Raw genomic sequence first — 24,215 nt, forward strand, 5'->3', positions numbered from 1 at the left:
GGTTTTATGTTTACGCGGCGCGATGCAACGCAACACGTAAAAAGACAGTATAAGTCATTATAATCCATAATTATGTCCCCACTGGATGCAACGAATGCCTCATTTATAATGGGTTTTCATGTTTTTGAAGCATCGCTCCGGCCTGACGGCATCATCACAGTATGGTAAGGGGCGTAACATTTCCATCACACGCTTGAGGTATTCGGCCAATCACAACGCACTGGATAGCTGGCCAATCACAACACACCTTGCTATTCTGACCGATGAGCTTTGTAAAAATCGACGCGTTTCAGAAAGGCGGGGCATAAAGGAGAAACAATAATGTACAGTATGTGGAAAATAATGTGTTTTTTTAACCTTAAACCGCATAAACACATTTCATTACACCAAATACACAAAATAAAAATAAGAAATAAAAATAAAAATAATAAAAATACACATATGTGCACTAACTTAGACCTAAATAAATACAGGTTCAGTAACTAAAGAGCTGCAAAACAGTCAATCATCAGGAACGCAGGAAGATAATGTACAACTCAACCCACATCGGAAACATTAAGATGTTGGTTGGCCAGCTAGTTTGTCTAAATAAATATCCAAGAAATGATCCCCAGAGAGTGAAAAACTTTTCAATGGAGTTAGACCTTAGAAATCAGAGTCTCCAAAATTAGTTTTCTAACCAGTTTTTCTCAATAATTCTGACAACAATAAATTTGACAACATTTCATATTAACAGAATTTATGCGCTAATTGAAAAAATAAAATATTGTGTCGACCTTTGTGAAATTTTTGATTCAGGTGAAAATGAGCCCTAATTAACTGTTAATCTTTTGCTATGATGACTTCTGATCTAAACAGTGTTCAGGCCACCCAAAAGTCCTATATTCCCACCTACAATAAAAGCATTTAAAAAATCATGTGTATTACAAAACTCCTCTCTTTACCTTTGCTTGACCCTTCAAGTCACCTTTGAGATTCTCTCTTTAAAACGCACTTAAAATGTGAAGCAGCACTTGATTAAAACAGCTAATTTAATGTGCTTCACACACTAATTCATCCATCTCTGTCAGAAAGTGTGATGGTGCTGGAAATCAGTTTCGCTCACAAGATGTTTATATGACATCAGAATTTATGGCTCCAAATAGATTGAGGTTTTTAGGCATATAGTTGTTCTTTTGGCGTGTAACCTTTTAAATAGACTGTCAGAAAAAGATGGATCTGCTATACTTTTATAGCCACCCTTTTTCCGCTCCCTTTCTTTTTTGCACTGATACTCACACACATATAGGGTTTTTTGTCTTAGTCATTGTGTCTGTGGTAGTGTGTGAAAGAAGAGATGCAGGGTAGAGTGGCTCCAAAGAGAGCATCTTTAATCAGCATCCGGAGCTGGAGATTAAAGAGCTCTATCTCATCCTCTGTGTCTCATTCAGAGCTTTAGCTGGACACTTACACGTACTTACTGACACACACTTTGACCATATACACTAACACATAGACTAGCATACACGCTTTTATGGAAGAAGAACTTGCCATCGTAAATTATTCATAATTTACTGATTCTGCCTAATTCTTCTTTTTTCTCTCTTAATTTTTCCTTTCAAAAATCCTACTGTGTTTCATACCATTTAGCTCTGACTAAATTCACAAATGGCATGTAAATAAGTGTGCACAACATGCTTCTGAATTTGAGTGAAAAACACCTGTTAAGCAATTAGACCATACATGAAACAAATAATAATGCAAGCTACTAAACACGGGTGATGTATAGCTGTGAAACATTATGTTCTCATCATATCCAATGACCTTCAGTAACTGTTGATTCTGAAAGTCTGGACAAAAATATTTGTGTAATGCCTTTGTTGTTTTCATGTTTATTAATGTTTGTTCACGAAAGGCAGGGATTCCCAAAGAGTTCTCTCTTCATATCGGTTAATGGACACAATGACATGCAGGTAAACAAATAAAATATTTCTACTTTTAGTGTCCAAGTGTTTAAATTATTTTTATTTTAGCTTTTTTATCAACTCCCAAACCCACTGCAGTTATTACATTAAGCCCAGTTTGGGGAAACCATGGTGTAACGTAATGTTTAATGCATTTTACAGTGTTTTTATAAAAAAAACAAATATATTTTCTTTCTCTTCTCTTTTTTATACCAATATGGTATCCTCGAATCCGAAAAAAGTTAGCTCGCCTGTGTGGGAGTTTTTTAGGTTCCAGAAAAAAAGACACCCCAGTCTGTAAGAAATGCAGATTTTTGTTCACTTTTATGGTTACAAACTCTATATCACTCTCTGCCTTCCTACACATGCATTTTAAGTGTTATTCATTTGCCAAACAAGAGAAAGGCCAAAATAAGCAAAGGTAAATATGAATTTGATTAATAGCATTACATATTAAATATACTGAATGGTAAAACTTTATTTTAAGGTGTCCTTGTTACACATGTTACATGTACTTACTATTATAATAACCCTAACAATAAATTGTTCATAATTACATCCCAGTAACCCCAAGCCAACCCCTAACCATTAATTAATATTACTCAGTGCTTAAATGTATAATTACACTGTAACAAGGACACCTTAAAATAAAGTGTAACCTATTGATTTTTTTTATATCTAATTTACATTAAAAAGAATTAGATATTTACACTCGAATGGTAATATGACAAATAAAACTGCCTAAATGATCGTGATTTAGTCAGATTTTCTGATGTGTAATGTGTCAATACCTTACATGCTGTTTTTGCATAGTATGTGAAACAGGCGAGATACTGTGAGAAACAAGTCAATTGCAGCCAAACATCTCGCATACCCTTAGTTGAAAATTGTTGGTCTCAGAGTTTGTACACAATGACTGTACAGGTTTGCTGTTTAGTTTTTATTGAAGTTAAAAGCTTTCAACTCTGCTGAGAGAAAGAGAGCGAGAGAGACAGAGAGAGAGAATTTGGCTGAGCGTAACTAAAGCTGGCAAGAAGTATTCCTACATAATTAATAGTCTGAGGTGTAAGACAGGATGCCATGGTGTTTTAGCCTTGAGTAGATAGTGACAGCGTATTTTGGCACAAGGCTATCATTCTATGCCAGAAAAATGCTCGGTCACATGCTTGTGTCTGTGTGTTTTTGTTTATTTGTGCAGTCATGTATAATTTGTCCAACAAGTTCCCCGAGACATTCTCAACAGGCACACAACAGCAGCACAATATCCTTCCACCCGTGAATAACCCAGCATCAAATAAGAACGGTGGGAATTAATTACATACTTTTTTACGCAGATCCTGGTTGGATACAATGATGACATTGGGTGGATCTCCAACAGCAGTGGCAGCTCCTCCGATGTTGGTGAAGATGACCTCGGCAATCAGGACATGCCTGGGGTCCAGATTGAGCACTTCACATAACCTAATGTACAGAAGACATTACAAAACCTGATTAGGACTAATGTTCCAGGAACATCAATTCAATGCAAAACATGTTACATAGAGTGGTCTCCAAGAAAGTTAAATGCTCACTAGTCATTTTTTGAGAAAAGATGTACTATTATCTTTCTAATCCATCATATTTTCATGATTTTTGTCATCCTTCCCCCTAGTAAAAAAGTTATTTATTTAAAATACATTTATTCCATACTAAGTATAGTTAAAATCAATTAACATATTTACTGACATATCGCGTGAGACTTACTGATATAAAAGTTATAATCAACTTTATTTGGAGTACTATACTTGTACTGGAGTACAACTTTATTTTGAGCACAATGCACATTTTTTTATACTAAGCCTAAAATGGGTTTTAATGTCACTATTGATGAGGATTGCATAATCTTTGAATAATATATTAATATATCGAATAATAAACTGTATACTGTATTAGTCTTTAAATGCAAGATATTTAAAGTGTACCTGAAGTATACTTGCAACAGTTCCACTTTAGCTAAATCAAATATACTTCAGTGTATCTTTAGTTGGACTTCAGCACTACTTACGCACAATTAAAGTGCAAAATTAGTTGTTCCAATTTAACGGACTTTAAGTATACCAGTTTAGTAAACTAAAAGTACAGTTGCGGGGTAATTTTATTAAGTACATAAATATGTAAATGTATTTGTAGTATACTTACAAATAAATGCCTTTCAAGTACATTTTAGTATACTTATTTTTCACTAGGGTTAATGACCACATTTTGTACTTTTGTAGTTTTACACAGACTCGTCTGTTTTACCATAAAATATGGCGAGGAGAGGACATGATTCTTCAGCAGCAAAACTTTAAGCTTAGTTGCAAAAAAAATTCCAGGTTTGTGCTCAAGTTTAGTTATTAACACTGAATTTCAAGCAAATCTAAAGATAAGCAAATCAGTTTCCCTGCTAAATTGGCATTAAAAAACTCTTGCTCAAGCAAATTGCCTATTAACGAAAAGCTGAACTCTCTAATTTCTCAAATCCATTCTTTAACGAGTGTGTGTGTGTGTGTGTACTGTGTCTCTGAACCCTGAAACCCAGAAGGTGTTTGAAGATGCAATTGGTGATGCATAATCAAAAAAAGGAGTCATTTCTCACCAACAGTGTCATGAAAACGCTGAGGCTGCGCCTAACATTTTAATGGCTACATGTGAAATATAGATTTATTTTATCCTACCACACAAGATATTTTTTTACTGTCTACATAAGATGATAAGAATTTGACGGATTAATTTTGCAGAAGGATGAAAATACAAATAAAAGTATCCTTGATGAAAAAAGATATGCTTTGTTGGACTTGAGGATTTATTTTTAGCAGGGATGTGACATGAAACAATATTACATGATGCCTAATTGCTTCATAGCACATGTACTTTGAAAGAGCAGGGTGTCCTAAACATTGCTAAATAAATGATATATAAATGATGCTGTACATCAGGATACAAAACATATAAAAGACTTGAGAACACAAATATAATGTGCACAGGCACCAATGAACACATTGAGGGACAACGTGTAATGGTGAAAAGATGGAAGAAAATAAGGTCAAATGGAGCTGAAAAGAGCAATGAGGTGGGGCGTTTATAGCATGGAGACATGACTTACTGAATCCTCATATAAATCTAAGCACAGACTGCCAAGCCAAGGCTTTTTGGAATCCTTTTTTGGGGGGGGGGGAATTAGTAGTAGTACTTCAGCTGAACAAACTTCTTTACAAAGACCTATTAGAGAAATGTTCCAAGTTCAATGCAAGTTAAGCTCTACTGATAGCATCTGTGGCATGCTGTCACTTACCAAAGAAATGGATTTGTCCCTCAGTTCATAAAAATAAAATAAAGTCAGGTTTTACAGCAAAGCACTTACAACAAATGTCTATTGGGAAAGGCATTCTGGAGGTTTTCTGAGGAGTCTCACATGTAGATTGTATAAATATTGTGGCTTCAACCTCAGAACATTGTATTTTAATGTTTATTCCAGTGTGATTACTTGTCACATAGTCTTGTATTACTAAACAGGGTTAAAAAAGAAGTCAAAAGAGATATTAAGAGAGAAAGAGACTCTGTTTCAGGAAGAGAGACCATTACCTGATTGTAACAGGGGTGAAGAGCATCATGGTTGTTACATTATCAAGAAAGGCTGACAGAACGGCCGCAATTAGGCACAGAATCATAATCATGGGCCACACTCTTCCTCGCGATAACTGATACGCCTGTGTGGAGACATACAGAACACTGTTGGGAATACTTCATTATTGGTTTACAAAGTTTGATTTTTCTCGTAACTTCACATTAATGAAAACTAACTGGGTCGAAAATAAATAAACCCAAAAATCGCTTGCCTTTGTTTATGAACATTAACAAAATCATGTGTTCAAAACATTTTCTAGTGGAACGGAGAGATAGATTTAACAGAGCCTCAAAGACAGAGAATCAGGAGCAGTCCTCTGAGAGGGTCTCAGAACACAATGTTCAAAAGTGAACTTTAATGAGAAATTCAGTTTAAAAACTGACACGGATCTATAGTGTCTTTGCTCATTCAGGGTTTAGCGCTAAAAGAATGTTCATGCCTGAAAAGAAAAGAATTAAAAAAAGACCTCCAACTTTAAGAGCCTGTCGCTATGGCGACATTATCAGGCTGTCTGGAATCATACTAATCATGTATGTAATGCATGGGTGTTGTAACCCACCTATTATGTCACTGCTTCCTAAATAAAAAAGATGCTAACTGACAAATAAACAAAGAGTAAAGGCCCGTTCATACCAAGGATGATAACTATAATGCTAACGATAAAGAAAGAATGGGGGATTCTATATCACAACTGTGAATGGCACAAAGGAACAATAGCATTTTTTTCTTTCAGCTGATGAATGTTGAAAACATTGACAGCTGATCAGAATTTATCCACTTGAACATTTAACCTATTATGCCATTGGTCTCAAATTCAATTCCTGGAGGGCCACAGCCCTGCACAGTTTAGCTCCAACCCTAATCAAACACACCTGATCCAAATAATCAAGGTCTTCATGATTACTAGAAACTTCCAAGCTGGTGTGAGTTGGATCTGTTTGGAACTAAACTCTGCAGAGCTGTGGCCCCATTGAGTTTGAGACCACTATATTATGCCGTTTTTTACAATATGTAATATAACTCTCATGTTTCCCCAGAATGTATCTGTGAAGTGTCAGCTCAAAATACCCCACAGATCATTTATTATATAATTTTGAAAATGTTTTTTTGAGTGAAAGCAGAAACACGCTGTTTTCGTGCATGTCTCTTTAAATGCAAATGAGCTGCTGCTCCTCACCCCCTTTTCTAGAATAGGGCTGTGCCCTTACAGCCTGTTCCTCAGATACTCTGCCAAAAACATCTGTTTGGTTTTGATTATCATGTCTATCGTGCTGAAATCATGCGTTTTAAACCATATTAGTCTGACATAGGGTTTTCTGAGCGCACATATCCGAAGCACATGCACAGAAAGCGGCTTTCACATGGCATGCGAGTACTAAACTAAGTTCTCTTTCATGTCTTATTGCGCTTAAACTGTCAAATACACACAGGTTTATGTTTAAAACAGACGAGTTACAAAAACTGTTAGTTATGTCTGTGAAGGTAAACAGCCACAATGAAATTGCATGTTTATATTAGATCTGTGTGGCAGCAGTGTAATATATAGTAAATAAATCCATAAATCCACTGCTCTCTTGTCTCCTTTGAGGCTGGGACTCTAAATAGTGTCCTGTGCTCGTCAGTGCAGCCAAAGACAGAACAATTAGCATGCTTTGCTCGAACTTTAGACATGGCGTTAGCCGTGGGTGGAAACGTGCAGATTAAGGGGCGGTAATATTATTAATAAAGGGCTCGTTTTTTTCACAAGCTTGCAGAGAAAGGCTTGCAAACAAAAAGACTGGGTTGTTCTTTTTCAAGTTTTCTAGGTTGGTAGATGCACCGGAGACCCGATTATAGCAGATTTTCATGATATGTCACCTTTAAAGCGGCAGATGACATAACTGCAGTGCACGTTTATAATGAACAGAACATTACTCTGCGTTGCTGTGGACACTAATATTGTTATCATTATAGTTCCTCATGTGAACGGGCCTTAACCACACAAGACTACACACATGGATAGAATAAGCTTGATTTTTTATTTCAAGGCAAAATGCTTTATGCTGTCTTGAGATGGTGTTCAATCAAAAGGGTTGTTTCTATGGCAATATTTTAATTTGTGGAACCTCTTCCACAGGTCCTCTTCCAGAACCCTCTTAATATTCATGAATGTGATGAGAGGACATAAGCGTGTGCCCTCATAATGTCCAGAGCACATCTATAATGTTCCAACAGGTCTTTTACAACAGTCCACAGAATCCCTGAAAATAAGGAATGCGATATTTATCCAATGAAGCTCATCCCAAGATTTATTTTTCATTAAATCTAACCCATTTTCTTCATGATTTATAAACGTTTGCATCATTTCACAAAGATTTGTTCCATCTGATTCCTTTTCACATTTCTATTGGGGCTTGATATTTCCCCATAAATTTCATACATAAAATATTTGTGGGGTTCTCATCACTTTGCGTGAGAGTGAATGATAGGGATTTTCAGGGCAGCTATCGTAATAGCTCTGCTCCTTTTCCCCAAAGCTTACTGGGAAAAGTAGCATGATGGGATTACATTGACTAAATAAAAAAAATAGGGACATCAATAATGTAAAATGAAAGCATATCAGACTGAATCAATAGCAGCATTTCACACGCTACCTTGTTGTTGCTGACTAAATGTTAGTAGTTATTTGTATCTGTAAGTATATAAGGTATATAAATGTATATAATATTATATGTTAAGGTGCGTAAGTTGAGTGGACTAATTTTAGAGAGAATATGAAGAAATAAGTCTCTCAGAAACCAAGACTTAAGCAGACCTCTGCTAAACAAATCACAAACAAGCATATGCAACATGATGATTGAGAAAACTCACCTTCACTGCACAGTAATCAAAGAAACCGGTCTCAGAGAATATTGCCACCAGAATCATCTGAAAGTAAATAGTAGGGGTTATAAGACTTGAACATTTCATGGTTTCTATTTTTAGTGCTTACTGCCACATGTGTCGCTATAAAATCACATTATGTCTCAAAAACCACACGGTCTCTCACTCAATTTCATGCCACATATATCCGTCTCTGATTTATTAATTTTTTTGCCCTGAGATACCGAAACAGACATCTGCGAAATATAGAAAATCAATAAAGTGAAACATCAATATTTCGGAGTTTATTAAAGCAAATGTTTCTAATGTAAAATGGCTCTCAGTCTCTTTCATAGTCAGTCTTTAAAATTGACAGATGCTATGATTCATTTTCTATCATCAGTCTCTGATTTTCTTTTATGATTTTCCTCAAATACTCCTACATGTAGTCTTCTGGATGAGGGCTGATTGAATGTATTTGTTTCCATGGAGACAGACACTGAACAAACAGAGATCTTGAAAAGGGTGGCACTTCAGCAGTAATATTAGAGGCTGTGTGTTTTTAATGTGTATTAATTTTTTTTGGTCACACTGTGTTGCGTTAACATGTAAAATATGGACTAATGATATATGCAGACCACCAACCACACCTAACAAGCATTTCGACCGAGTGTGCTGCTGCAAAGTATGTGCAACGCAAATAACGCCCTGAGGAATTCTTTCTTAAAGAAGCACTAGGTTAACGGCACATTAAAGAAAGGTGCCCCACTAAGTGCCTGCCAGGCTGACCAGCCTGAGAGACTGATATGGGTTGGATTAGGGGCTTTGTCAGACTGTCAAGCACTTAGCAGGGCAACTTTCTCCAACAGGAAGGTTAAAGCATCTCATTACACCAGGTTTAATGCTGTCTGAAAGAATTAAATAACTAGATTTTATCTGAAGAAAACATGATGGCGGTTGCAAGATTTGGCTTGTGTAATTCCATCTGTGGTATTTTTTGCCCATTTTATCACAAAGTTATAAGTTCCGTTTCCTCTAAATGTAACTGCACACATCTTCCTAACAAGTCAGATGATCTGAGATATATGTTCATAGCACAAACAGTGCACTGTTTTTATGAATAACAGTTACAGTGCTAAAATAGCAAGCACCACTGATAAATTAGTTTTACCCCTTTTTTACTTTTTTCATTTGAAACAGCCCTGCTGTGAGTTTACATTTAATATATTTCTTTGGAACCCTCCTACTCAGGTTGAATGAGTAAAAAAGCTGCTGGAGAGCTTATAGACCTGTTAGAATTATGCTTACCATTCCAAACAGCAATGCAAGAGTTTCATAGTCAATCCATTCTACAACAGTCATCAGACTCGGCCTCTACAGTAAAAAGACAGTGGGATGAAATAGTCATCATCTCCTTCCTCAGATACAAAAGAACATTTTCACATCCTAGTCTTAACTGGGTTTTCTGAATTGTTGAAATAATTGCATCAATTACCATACCATTTAGGCCTACATACTGTATTCTGTTTACTGGGGTATTTACCAACCAACCAAGTTAAGAAGTTCATAAAGTTTTTTTAGTTAAAAAAAGACATTTGAGACTACAGAGCTATGGGTCTTTTTAAAGGGCACTCCATCTATCAAACAGACAGAAGTGCAAGGAGTCATTTTACTCATGCTCAAATAACGCACTTATCTCCAATTTCTGGAATACAATAACTAATACACAGAGCCGCAATGAGAAAGCAAGATTTTAGCACATTAGAGTAAATCAGTGCAATTACCGCTGATATCCCATTTATGTGAAATGTATGTATGTATATATATATATATATATATATATATATATATATATATATATATATATATATATATATATATAATATTCTGAACTGTAATTTGAATTTGCCACAATTTATTATTTATACAGACTTGACTTGCACATGACAGGATGTTGCTTTGCTCTTACGCTAATAAAACTCAAGACCATCACTGCAGTTTTCAACATTAATAAAATCCCAGGGTCCAACTCTTGACATAATGTAAGCTATCTTCATCAGAATAGAATAAATAACATTCTCTAAAACTTACATCTCCAATGAAAGCCAGTGCTGCCAGAGCAGCCAGGGATCCTAACATTGCAGCCAGAGTGCGGTGAACAATCTGCAAACACAGATGCAACATTTTTACTCACAATTGGAATACTATATATTCTGCCAATTTTATTATAAACCTGGTCATATATTAATGGGTACAATGTAACACAAACTAGATTTGTGCTATGGGGTCACGAAGATGTTCTGAGTGTTTTTGGCATGTTGCCAGGATGTTGTAAGTGGATGCTTACTGCCCCCATGTCTTTATTATGTTATGGTCCTTCTTACATTGAAAGCCAGTGTGGTTTTCTCACCATTTATTCACCCGCCAGGCAAAAATCATAAGTCTGATTGCTTAGAAAAGTAATAGCACAACTCATCTCAACAAGCTGCAAGATATGAGGTATCATTCTCGCCCATAGCACAAAATAGTAATACTTGGGATTAGGGGTGTGTTCAAATCCCAAACCCTTTGCATCAGCAACAGTAATAGCGATGCTTTCCTTAGCAAACAGTATTAAATATGTAAAATATAAGGCTGTGTAACAGACGTTGGACAACCAAACAAATTTGCTCATTCAAAATGCCAATTAACCCTCTACTCCACACTTCATTTATGTTTGATCCACCTCATTTCTTACATTAAATTCATTCTGCCCCTTTTATGCACTCTTATAATCAAATGATAAATGCCAAATCACAAGGATATATGCGTCAGTCGACAACGTCTTCTGGTTTTCTGCTCTTCAATCAGCCTCTGGACTAAAAGCGCCGCCTTAAAGTGCATTGTCAGATATCAGCATCTTCAGCATCTGTTTTCCTGGTGAGAGCACTTGACTGGAACACCTGAATCAAACTTTCTCTGATGCACCTCTTTCAGTGTCATGTGCCAAGATGGAGCAGTCATTACAAGAGCATGTAATCAGCTAGAAGAGCCAAAGAAAGGCAATGAGTACATAACATGCAGGATAACAGCTAATGACTCCAGTCTCGAAGGAGCAAGTAATCTGTGTCAGTCCGACAACTTCCCTGAGGGGGAGGAACACTTGGTGCAGTGTTGTGATTGTAAGTCTAAAACAGGTCATTAAGATAAATGGCTGAACACTGCTTTCTGAGCAGAATTAATCAGCAACATGGATATACATTGCGCTGCTTTGCATAAGAAAGTATCCTCTGAGAACAGTTTCTCTGTTTTGTGGTTTAAACCAATTACTCTCAATTATAGGGTAAGAAACAGTTTATGGCTAAATGAAATGTCAAAATGTGCCTGTGTGGGATGTAATGTTAGTTTTATACTCAAAGCCCCCCAGTAACTGAGAAACTGCAACTCTAGTCTAATTTAAGAATAATCTATCAGCCATTATTAAAATGTTTACAAGATATCTGCAATTAGATTGTGAACAAACATTATTCATGAATCTTTTAAGGCATATTAATATTTATAAGCATATCATACTGTTATATATCCCAGATTTTAGGTTTTGCCCTCTCTCAGGGCAAATGAGTTTTAGCTATCAGAGCTGCTGATGAAACTCACCATCTGAGCCCTTTTAATCAAAGTAGTTTTCAGAGTGCTGATTCTAGATCAGTTCGGAGGATTATCACTAAGCTGCTGTGCAATACAGATAGGAAGAGCAGGCCCAGGTCAATACAACAAATGCTTCCTTATTTACAATGGAGTCCAAATGTCTGAGAACACAAACTTCTGTGGAATATGTAATGCTAATCAAGTCTATTTTAACTTGGAAATGAACAAAGTTTTGGAATTTTGGAAGATTTTAAACCAACATAAAATGAAGAAATATTTAAGATTCTGCACTTTGGTCACTAATTAAACCAGCCGTGTGAACTACTGTGTAAAAAATTTATTATGTTGACAGATATTCTTGCTTCCACTGAATGACAAGACTCTTTTGAAGATCGCAAATTATGCTCAATAATATGATCATTAGGTTTTATACAAATCTCTGGTGCTGCTGTCAAGACATAAGACTTCATTTAAAAGTTTACTTTTTTCCCCACTAAAATCGCCATGCTGATAATGTAATTTGTAAATCAATTTCAAAAAATTATATATATATATATTTTTTTTTTACTAGTGGTCTAGAACTTTTGAACTTTAATGTTTAGTACTGTAGTATATCATCAGATTCAGCAGTCTATTAAAAGCTGATTATGAAGGCACAATCTGGGCAGCTGCACCTTCCTTCTGGCACACACACATACATTTGGCTACATCATTTGCTGTTTAGATCAATACATGAAAAGCAGCAATATTTTAATTATAATTGGACTGAGTAATGGTGGCTGTATTTCTTAGTATTAAAAAATCCAGATCAAAAAGTTAATGATACATTTAGACTAAGATCGACTGTATGAGCAAGTGTTGTTTAGGTGTTATGTTGTTTCTACTGAAATGTCATGCTGTGTTGTGTGTGAGATATTCATCATTAAAAATGGACAGACTGCACTCAGTTGGACAGCAAAGTTACTGTGTTTTTCCAACACATTTTGATGATTTCTAAAAAGCCTGGGAACTAGTTCATATACATATCATAGTTGACTGAAGTTGTAATATTTTAACATGTCCAGAGAATATAATATCATATCATATCATATATCATATCATATCATATCATATCCTATCATATCATATAATGCAGTCTTCAACAATGAGATTATCTGATGAACTTCACCTGTAATCCATTCTGGATATGTTCTAACTGGGAAGGGGTTTGGGGAAATTTCTTATAAATAGATGATCACAAAGGTAACGCTCCCCTATTTTAAAAGCATAATAAATAAAATGACGATTACTCACCCAATCAGCAAAATTTGTTCATTAGTTCACTTTTAAAAACATAATTTTTTATTTTCTCATCCTTGATGACAGTGTAGCCATAGGTATGAAGCATTAGTATGAACGGTAAAAGTGGAAACATGGGCCCCCAAAGTCTCCATTAGCATTCTCACAAAGGTCTAATTAAACTCTTCGACACACAGCATGCTGTCCCTCCTGAAGAAATAAATGTAATTAGGAAGGGAGGTCCCCTCTGCCCTCATGTCCCCCTGGAGCCACACTAAAGCGCCGCTTTCTCGGAAAACTCTATAAAAAAATTAAATAAATAAATAAAAATGTGCGCGCACTACAGGGAGAAGAGGAAGTTAAAAATGTGGAGGAGTGTTTTGCTGTAAGGCTCTTTAAGGCTCTAGTTGTTCAGACTAACATGACTAACATAGTATGACAGTGAACAAAACAAATTAAAAAATATATATATATAATCAGAAATGAATAATTTGAAGGTGAATTGGTGGTGGAATTATGTTTTTATATAGTCCAAAAGAGACCACTAGTGAAAATGCACCTATTTTGCATTCTTTTATCATTTACATTTTTATATCAAATGATATGATCACATTTGAGGGAACAGTTTAATTGAAAAACTAACATGAATTTCAGAATGTCTTCGTATTTATTTCCCTCATTGATTTGATTGACAGCAGCACTCAAGCTGCATGAACTCTGACCGATCCATGTTATTCAGAGTTTCAGTGGAAGCAAGGGTCCATCCAACATTTTGTATTAGAGTTCACAGTGTTCTTCTTGAATTTACCTCAAAATATTTCATTTACAATGTTTCAGAGGCTTAAAACATTGTGTATTTTCATTTGCACTAATACAATTTGGTCTTGCAATACAATTCAAGCACTCTAAATCCACTTTGATAAGTTGGCTTCAGGTACTCAAAAAATGTGACATACTTTTGTGGAATCGCTGTCAGTGTGGGCCAGTAGAAAGCTCTTCATGTTAGCATTAGTAGAGCCTAGTGACCTCTAGTGCTCAACAGCGGTATAGGTACAAATTAAATAAAAAACACGAGTTTATGAATAGCTACTGCCAAGGACATCTCAGTGTAGTGCTGGATCTACAAGCACAACTTTAGAAAGTTTATGAATAACATACCCAGCATGGCATCTACTCTTCCTGAGGAGTTACAAAAGACTACAGATGTGCGCACACAAATCTCAGACGACGCACAGAGTCAATGTGGCAAAACAGCCGAGATGATCTTGTTTATGGGGATGAAATATGGGATGAGTCTTGAAAGACCATTGAATGGATTACCGTGCGGTGTGAAAATAATGTCTTCACACCGACACCTCATATTTTACCTCAAAGATGATGAGCACATAGACTCCTGCCAGGATCAATCCGGCAATAAGCACCTGTGTTTCCACGGTTACATAGAGTGACTGGTGAGTCATGGACAGAGGAACCACCTGACTGTCTAACAGAAAGGCCTGCACGCTGATCAGAATAGGAGCGCTGGAGGGCAAAAGAAAGAGACAGATTAGAGAGACGGAGACACACTAGAGCATACACCGTGACAGGAACTACTGCATAACCCACATTATGAAATGATCACATTTACTGAACTATTAACACAATTTAAAAATCTGAAGACAGTAGTATGACAATATTATTCTACTTTTTAAAATATAGAGCAACTGATTTTGTTTGTATGATCGTACCTGCTAACCATTTCAAATGTCCTTGTTCTCAGAATTTGGTCACTTCGTTGGGAATGCAATGGTATAGTCCAGTTATAAAGCAGCTGTTAGAAAAATACTAGAATTTGTATTGTGACTGTATAGAACAATCTCTTTTTTATGTACTTTCTACTCATCAAAGAATCCTGACAAAATGTATTACAGCTACTACAAAAATATAAAAGTAACACAATTGTTTTCAGCATAAGAGATGAGATCATTTTTTGATACAATAAGAAATTATATCAATGAGAAATGCTTATTAAAATGATTTCTGAAGGATCATGCGATGCTGAAGGCTAGAGTAATGGCTGCTGAAATTTCAGCTTTGCCATCACTGCAATAAGCTGTAACAATATTTCACAATATTACTGTTTTTACTGTAATTTTGATTAAATTAATGTAGTCTTGGCCAGCATAAGAGATTTTTCAAAAACATAAAAAAATCTGACCCCAACCTATTTTTATTAAAGCATAAACACACTTTTTTGTGTGACTAACTTTATTTAACATTAGTTTAATCTGCTGGTAGTGTGAAGAACATAACTGTTCCATTTGGCTCTGTTGAAACAACTCTAACCTGCTGAGTTCTTCTCCGGCGAGACCCCGCCTCTTCAGTCTGCTCCACCTGGATCAGAATATACTCCTGGGCCTCTTGTACCGCCTCCATCCCCCCCAAAAACGGCCCACCAACCTGCAGCTTCAGTAGGGAGTTGTCACGAAAATCAGTAAGATTCATAGCTACAGCGATCAGTTAGGTTAAGAAAAATGTCCACAAACTAGGAAACACATTACAAATGAAAACACATAACACAAAATATCCATCAAGCTTTAACCTGAGCGTTTTTTTAAAAAGTTTTGCAAACAGATGTCTGTCCAAAATTCATTTTGGACAGACAATTCCCTCCCACCAGCAGAAGGTACTTTGAAGCACTTCAGTGCATTGTTCACTCTTCACATTCATCTCTCCAGCTCTGCAGGACCCACAGATTGCTGCAAGTATCAGGCAGATCTGTTGTTATGCACGAAGTCATAGGCAAGTCTGTTACCATGACACAGGCCGCTGTAAATAGCAGATGGTGAGATTGTCACAGAAACGGAAATGAATTAGCGCAGCCCTTCAGTGCAATCTCCGAACCAAACATAAAATCCCTGCAGGGTCTGAGGAGTTAGCGCAGTGGCATGCATCATCACAATACTTGACTTGTGAACTAATGATTCTTATTTATCTAGTCAATGCAAACCCAAACAATGCAGATTCTCTTAAGTACACAAATGGGGAGGATACAGAAGCTCTCGGTGGATGAGACCGCCAGCATCCTCCAGGGGCTTTCCCTGTCAGGATACATGCTGAAAAACAGCTGATGATTCAAATAAATATGGTTATTTCAGAGTGTCAGACAAATAAATTCACTGAGCTTTTAAGTAAAACAATCATAAATGGATATTATTCTGTAACAAAAGTTGAGTAAATCTGATGAGTAGAAAACTTACTGAACACAGAACAACAATGATGAAGATGGTGATGACTTTTGTTGTCCTTAAGCAATGCCTATAAAAACAAATGTAGGCACTTGTTATGTCCAGGCCCATAACCAGCTATGAGGCCACCGAGGTCCGGACCTCGGTAAATTTTTCATGTTCAAAAATTAAATTTGTTCTTTGAATGACTAATTTGCTGTTAAACTCCTCATATGAATGCCTGCATGACATGTATAATTCAGTTTAGACAGTTTGCAAGAATGTTTAGCGTCCCTGTTATGAAAATGATCGCTGCGAGACGCTGCCGGAGTGAACGAGGCTTGAGAGAGTTGCGAGTGAGGGCGCAAGCGTTTTTGGACTTGTCTTTTCCACTTAATTTAACACTTTAGAAAGTTAATAATATATTTATCTTATTTGCAAAAGATTGGAAATAACTTGTTTATTTTTATTTATTTTTAGTCTTTTGTTTGTTTTAGTATCAATATCTGGCAACACTGCATCGCCGGCACTTAAACTGAAAGCAATCAAAAAAGCCCATGGACAGGTTTTTGCTGACAGGATACGACATTCGGTAAGGGAAACGCAAAAATGATCATGATATTATCTGTCATAAACGTGATCAACGCTGTCAAAAACAGTAGCATTTAACACTAGTAGGCTACACACAGATCTATAGAACAAGTAGGTTACAGAATGAAATGAAATACGCAAAAACTAGCCATGAAGAAGTCTATGCTATGTCATTCAGTATAGTTACATTTTCACAAATCATGCTATAAACTTTCATAAGAGCACTAGACAAAGTTATTGTAGTTATGTATTGTTGCAATAAACAACTGATAAAATTATCCACCCTTAAATATAGTAAAGTATTAACAAATTTTGATGCAATAAATAGGGTATGATTTAAAAATATTCATCCCTCCAAAACATAGAAAACATCTTTCACAAACATCTACTTGTCTGTCTCCTTTAAAGTGTTTATTATAGTGTATATAATGAGTTGTATTTGTAGGGGTTAATATAACACACTTCTTTAACACCAACCCCCCCCCCCCTTTTTCCACAAAAAAAGTGGAAAGCTTTCCACAATTTTCACTATTTAATGTTTCTAAATTTAGAGGTTTGGGGTCGGCAAGAGTATTATGTATAGTATGTATGTATATATAGAAGTGACCTGTGTTCACCAAAGCTGTATTTATTTGATCAAAAATAAAAAAAAATTACATTTAATTTGATGGTGAAGCTAAATTTTCATCAGCCACTACTCTAATCTCAAGTGTCACATGATCCTTCAGAAATTATTCTAATATGCTGATTTGCTGCTTAATGTTGAAAACATGTTGCTGCTTAATATTTCTTTGTGAATTTTTCAGGGTATTTTTAAAAATAAAATGTTCAATAGAACAGTGTTTATTTAAAGTAAAACTCGTTTGTAACATCAGGAATGTCTTTAATGGCAATTTTAATCAATTTAATGCATCCTTGCTGAATAAAGGTGTTTTTTTTTTCTCAAAAAAAACAAACAAAAATAAAAAAAAATTACATTTAATTTGATGGTGAAGCTAAATTTTCATCAGCCACTACTCTAATCTCAAGTGTCACATGATCCTTCAGAAATTATTCTAATATGCTGATTTGCTGCTTAATGTTGAAAACATGTTGCTGCTTAATATTTCTTTGTGAATTTTTCAGGGTATTTTTAAAAATAAAATGTTCAATAGAACAGTGTTTATTTAAAGTAAAACTCGTTTGTAACATCAGGAATGTCTTTAATGGCAATTTTAATCATCCTTGCTGAATAAAGGTGTTTTTTTTTTCTCAAAAAAAACAAAAATCTTACTAACCCCAAATTTTGAATGGTAGTGTATGTATGCCGTACCTGATGGGGGATGACAGTTTGAAGTAATGTTCACATTTCTCCATAGATGTGATGTGGGAGAGACTGGTCACCTCACTGCCCAGCCTGCACCTCCTCTCCAATTCAGCAGAGCTGGCCTCCCATGATTCCTCTCCAGACCCCAGGCTGGGCTCATGCAGTGTCATGTAGGTTATACTGCACAAAACAGTGTAAAAACAGTGGGTTAGACACTATGGTGCTTGCAAAATGTTGCTCTGTTTGTTTGAGCAGTCCAAGAGATTGACTTCTGACTCAACCAATGGCGTGAGTTTGGGGCGGGACTATCTGTTTAGTGGTCAAATTAATTAGCTTGACCTGGGAAACCGGTTTACAATAATCCTTATTTTTGCAGTCACATCTGTTGCCGCTAGTCTTATGGAATAAACACTTCACCTTTAAATTTAGTTGTGAAAATCCAATCGCTCCTGGCTAACTTTTACTCTAATCTAAAGTAAAACATCACTTCTGCAGCTACGAAGCGATCAGTCATCTAAATGCTAATTGCAGCCACACAACAGAGATTAAAACCAACGAAAGGTGTTAAAAGCCTGTTATGCTACACAGTTCTTTGACAAATTCATGCTAAGAGAGGATACACCTAAGTGCCTAGACATAACTAGAGGCTTTTGTGTTGATTATAGGCAGCAAGATACATTATTCTGACTGAGAGCACAATATAATCGCTAGCAGCATTAGCATTCAGCTCACTGCCTTACAGAGGGAATGAAAAATGTATTACTGAGGGCAGGAGATAGCAGCCAGCCATATTAGCACTGTGACAACAGTTTACTCCATGTAGGACCCTTGATCTCAGAGGGCTGTCATGATAACCAGGGGTCTTCAATAGCGTGTCCGAGGTGGTACTGCAGCAGAGGGCCCACCGATTGTTTGATATTAAACTAAGTTTTTAGTAAAAAAAATTTGACTAGAATCCTGTGTTTGATTCCATTTGAATTTTCATTCAGTTTGCAATTTCCATAAGAAAACTGATCCTACTTTTTATGAGATTTTTCTTGATGTACCTGATAAAATAAAGTTTCATGAAAATAGGAATATTCAGCATTGAGGAGGACATAATATCCTCCAAACAAAACGAATACAGGTGTAATCCTTATGACTATAACTCTTCTTGTTACATAAAATCACTGGCTTTAGAGTTCTGGTAGGGATACACTGGTGAATCAAGGACTCATTTTGGGGAAAACAGGAAATGCATTAAACAAAATAACTCATGCCTCAAAAACATTGACGAACTAAGAACTACAGTATTATAGTTAGTTCCCCACATAAAATTATCAAGTTGTATACAAAAATACAAACATTTTGTATGGAAAATTTGGGATTCTCGTGCAAATAACATGGCTAGTGAGAACCACAAATTCAATGTGTTGGAATCATTCCCGATTATTATAGAGGCTGACAACAGAGTTCAGATACTGTACTGCAGGCAGTGTTTGGTTTAATTAAGAAGTACATAGAGGTCAAGACCACTTCAAGATCTCAAAATGCCATACATTATGTGAGGAACTCTGTTTGCCTTCAACATGGTAATATATAAAGTAATTGTTGGAAATGATATTCCTCACTGGTTGAGCGAACTGGAATGCGCTCCAGTCTAGTATCAAATTCAATGTGTTGGAATCATTCCCGATTATTATAGAGGCTGACAACAGAGTTCAGATACTGTACTGCAGGCAGTGTTTGGTTTAATTAAGAAGTACATAGAGGTCAAGACCACTTCAAGATCTCAAAATGCCATACATTATGTGAGGAACTCTGTTTGCCTTCAACATGGTAATATATAAAGTAATTGTTGGAAATGAAGGTCACAAAGCCACTTTTTCTCATTACTGAATGAGAATGAGGTCGGTAATTACAGACCCCAGGTAATATTCCTACAGCTGTTCTGCAAAAGCTTTCTTGACTAAAGCCAAGTCAACAGGTCCTGCAACTTTAAAAGAAACGAGTGGTTAACGCTTGCAACAACTTGCAAACGAAAATTATATTCTATTATGTTTAACAGACGATTAATTAAATAGCCAGAAAACTTTGATTTGTATAGTTTGGTATATATATATAATTATAACTGAATGCGTATCAAGCTCTGATTTGCTCGCAGATGATTTCTGAAAAAGGTTATTATAAAGCAGAGTACCATTGGATTTTATTGTTATTGGTAAATAAATACATATAAATACATAATATATACATAACGCAAATAAATTAAACCATTTTGATGTCAAATTAAAAAAATCAAGAAAAACAAACCTTACCAGAATTGTTCGCTGCTGAACAGAAAAGAAAACAAGAACAACAGAACATCAAATAGGAAAGATTGTGAAACCAACAGGGAAATAAATATAGGCTCACCTGTCATTTTGGGGGAACTTGAGAAGGGGTGACCGTTCTGTGTGGTTGGCTTGGTTGGATTTGCCTTTGAGGAGGTTTACCATGCTGAAGCTGTGCCTGGGAACAAGGAGAAAATGTATTAAATCCGAGCATGACGTCTGTCATAAATAACATCTCAGCCACATTTAGAAATCAATTCTTGGCATCCATTTTTAATAACTCTTCTATAAAAACTGGCAGCTGAAATTAACTGGAACTGAAAGTCTCTGTTTAGTCATCTTTACACCACTATGAAACATCCTGGTCTAGTGTGTCAAACAAGGTCTAAGCTACATGATCATAAAATAAATATAGATTTTTCAAACATATAGCAAGTTACACGTCCAAATGTTTAACGACAATTATATAAATTACATCCTTCTTGTCCACTGTGTCCTCCTACAGCTGTCTTGATGATTTAACTGACACCTCGTAACTTGTCAGGGTGGATGGGCATCAGGTGGTTTGCAGATTTACAGAGGCATGAAAGCGATATGGTTATGACAGGTTTAAGGACAACAGCATCCTGCTTATTCAGGCCTTGAATACTAGAATAATGTTCTGGCCTTGGTTTCGATGCTATAAAATACAGTGACACAATGAAATAAATCAAACAATTGCTTTGTGATTTTATTTTGTGCCAGTGAAAGGCTCATGTAATGCATGAGTCCCCAACAAAAGTCAATGCCGCAATCTCACGATTTTAAAATATGTATCTTTCAACATGTCATATAACAGATATCCAAGTTTAGAGTATCATTCAAAGAAATCAGGATTATAATGTACATATAAAACTGAAATCCTGACACAGAAAATCAGATGTTTTTAGTGGCATGTGCCACATTTATGTAATTAATAATAATAATTGCATTTAGCAGACGCTTTTATCCAAAGCAACTTACAATGCACTCAGGCTATAAATTTTTTACCAGTAAGTGTGTTCCCTGGGAATCGAACCCACAAACTTTTGCGCCGCTAACGCAATGCTCTACCACTGAGCCACAGGAACATGTGTCAATATGTGTCAGTAGTGTCTTCATTTAGAAGTTGCATTTCTCTTGGGCCTGGATCAGGGTTTTTTTTAACAGGGGCCCAATGGCAGTCTCGACAGCAGGGGGTCAAACTTTTTTGTGGATTTTTTTTCTCCATAAAAAAAATGACCAAAACAAAATGTCAACTAAAACTAAAGAAGCTAAAGTACATATTTTATTGTTCCTCCCAAAATAAAATGTATTCTATAAGACAGGGGTTCCCAAACTATGTTGTCAGCCGAACCCCTCAGATGTAAAATATTTCTTTGAAATTCCACTTGAGAATTTAAGCTATTATTTCAATAATTTAAGAACACATTTGTATGTCCTCTGATGCTGGTTAATTAACATATAAATTATAAAATATTTTTTAGTAGGTATAGGTCTGCATGATGGCCATAACATTATATTGAAATTATTTTGTCATATATTGTGACTGAGATTTGAACTGATGACATTTCATCTCATATGAAAACTATATCTTACATGATCTTAAATGTATATTTATAAAATATATTGTGATTTCAGTTTTATTTCAATTAATTCTGCAGCACAATTGGGTTATTTAAATTTTACATTTGATTTATTTCATTATTAGCTTTTCATTAACTCATGAACCCCCTGCAGTTTCCTTGTGAAGCCCCATTTGGGAAAGCCTGGTATGCATCAATTATAATTATTTTATTGACTTTGTAATGTAAGCATCATAAAAGGTATGTAAATATATTAATATGGTACTAAATGCTTACTGTAGTACCTCATTAATATATTTCAATATAATTGAAAAGGGCTACTAGCATTGCTTCATTCAGTAATCACACTTTATCCTCCTAACTTCCTCAGACAAGGACAGCTTTATTTACTGTAGTCATAAAGCAAACATTTCACATCTCATATACTAAATAACAACAAAAAAATCTATAGAAGTCTCCAGAAGAAGAGGGGGAAGAGAAAGGATGGGTTCTGAGCTATTGCTCAGAGACACCAGCAGTGTTGATATTTTTCGGCCAGTGTGAATAGAACAGATGGAAATCCTGAGAACTCTGTGGGCTAATTACTGGAGCCTCTTCAGTAATTAATAATTGTGAAAAATTCTCTGTTTGTCAATTAATGACAGTTTAAATGGGTAAAGTCCCTCTTATCTCTTCAATTGGCTCTGAGTTTGTGTGTGAGTTATGGAGAGCCTTTTGCAGAATGCCAGAATAGATCAATGCTGCTCAGCACAGGCCAGACTATAGAGTCAACCCTAGTACAATTCTAACACATCATTGGGCAAATCCCAAACCTCAGCTGCTTAGCATTACAGAGGACTCAGACAACTCACCCACCCCTACCGATGCGTCTGCTTACTGCAAACAGCTGGGATGGGGAGTGTGTGTGTGTGTGTCTGTGGGCTCCAGACAAGACATAATAGCCATGGCCTCCAGGACATATCCTGGTGTTGAGTTTGGGCAAAAGGGAGATTAGACAGGATATTTCAAGGCCTTTAATCCCTCTCCCTGCAGTTACACAACATAGAGTAGATTTGAAATGTTAGCTCACTGAATGCAGGATTTATAAATGAAGCAAAGCCTTCTCTTATTGTGGCTGAATCCAAGTGTGTGAGGTCCAGATGAGAATGAAACCGGGGGGGGTACATAACCCAGTGGGACACCTACCATCCTTTTAGATCCGGCCTAGAATACTAGTCTATTTGAAGGCTACCTGATGTACTCAGTTTAATTTCATGAACAATATAAAAACAAATGTGTGTGTCTATATATATATGTGTGTATGTGTGTTTTAAAGTACTTTTGATAAACAAGTGCAGTCTTGGTGAGCATAAGAGACTTTCAAACACATTAAAAATTTTACTGAGACCACCCTTTTAAATAATAATATGTGTGCAATAATATATGGCATATTTATATGTAACTCTGGCATATTTCCCATAGGACAGAAAGATAAACAAACAACTATTGAAATACATATTTTTTTAAATAATACATGTGATGTGATCAGATGTGATTTCATTGAGAGTGGTTATCATTAAATAATTCCTGCAGGAGAGAGCAGTCATGAGAGCAGAAGCAGACCACATCTCATGCATGACTAACAATTAATCACGTGATGGCTGATCTAAAACTGTACTGTCTAATCCGAAAAGTGTCACAACCACAAGCTTGAGATTAAGACCCCCATTGTCATAGTCCACAGTACCATCACACACGCACATTTATTCTCTCACAAAGACACACATTTGATGTTACTACAGTAATGTGACTCTACACGTGAGCACCAATTCTCTTTAGAGTCGATTAGCAGCTGTTTCACACAGAAAAGCGCTCACTAAGGGTT

General features: G+C 36.0%; 1 protein-coding gene across 1 annotated transcript in view; it reads right to left on the reverse strand.

The window, feature by feature from the left end:
• oca2 (oculocutaneous albinism II) overlaps window positions 1-24,215 on the reverse strand; it is a 108,898-nt gene that overhangs the window by 67,902 nt on the left and 16,781 nt on the right. The window contains exons 4-15 of the mRNA XM_016272044.1: window positions 20,830-20,925; window positions 18,442-18,615; window positions 16,572-16,629; window positions 16,366-16,438; window positions 15,658-15,818; window positions 15,060-15,142; window positions 14,700-14,853; window positions 10,522-10,593; window positions 9,739-9,804; window positions 8,440-8,496; window positions 5,547-5,671; window positions 3,266-3,404 (exon numbers count right to left, since the gene is read on the reverse strand). Coding sequence (XP_016127530.1) covers window positions 3,266-3,404; window positions 5,547-5,671; window positions 8,440-8,496; window positions 9,739-9,804; window positions 10,522-10,593; window positions 14,700-14,853; window positions 15,060-15,142; window positions 15,658-15,818; window positions 16,366-16,438; window positions 16,572-16,629; window positions 18,442-18,615; window positions 20,830-20,925 — 1,258 coding nt within the window. The remainder of the gene's footprint in view (window positions 1-3,265; window positions 3,405-5,546; window positions 5,672-8,439; window positions 8,497-9,738; window positions 9,805-10,521; window positions 10,594-14,699; window positions 14,854-15,059; window positions 15,143-15,657; window positions 15,819-16,365; window positions 16,439-16,571; window positions 16,630-18,441; window positions 18,616-20,829; window positions 20,926-24,215) is intronic.

Source organism: Sinocyclocheilus grahami, unplaced genomic scaffold (assembly GCF_001515645.1).
Source record: "Sinocyclocheilus grahami isolate Dianchi unplaced genomic scaffold, SAMN03320097.WGS_v1.1 scaffold67.1, whole genome shotgun sequence".
Classification (NCBI taxonomy): domain Eukaryota; kingdom Metazoa; phylum Chordata; class Actinopteri; order Cypriniformes; family Cyprinidae; genus Sinocyclocheilus; species Sinocyclocheilus grahami.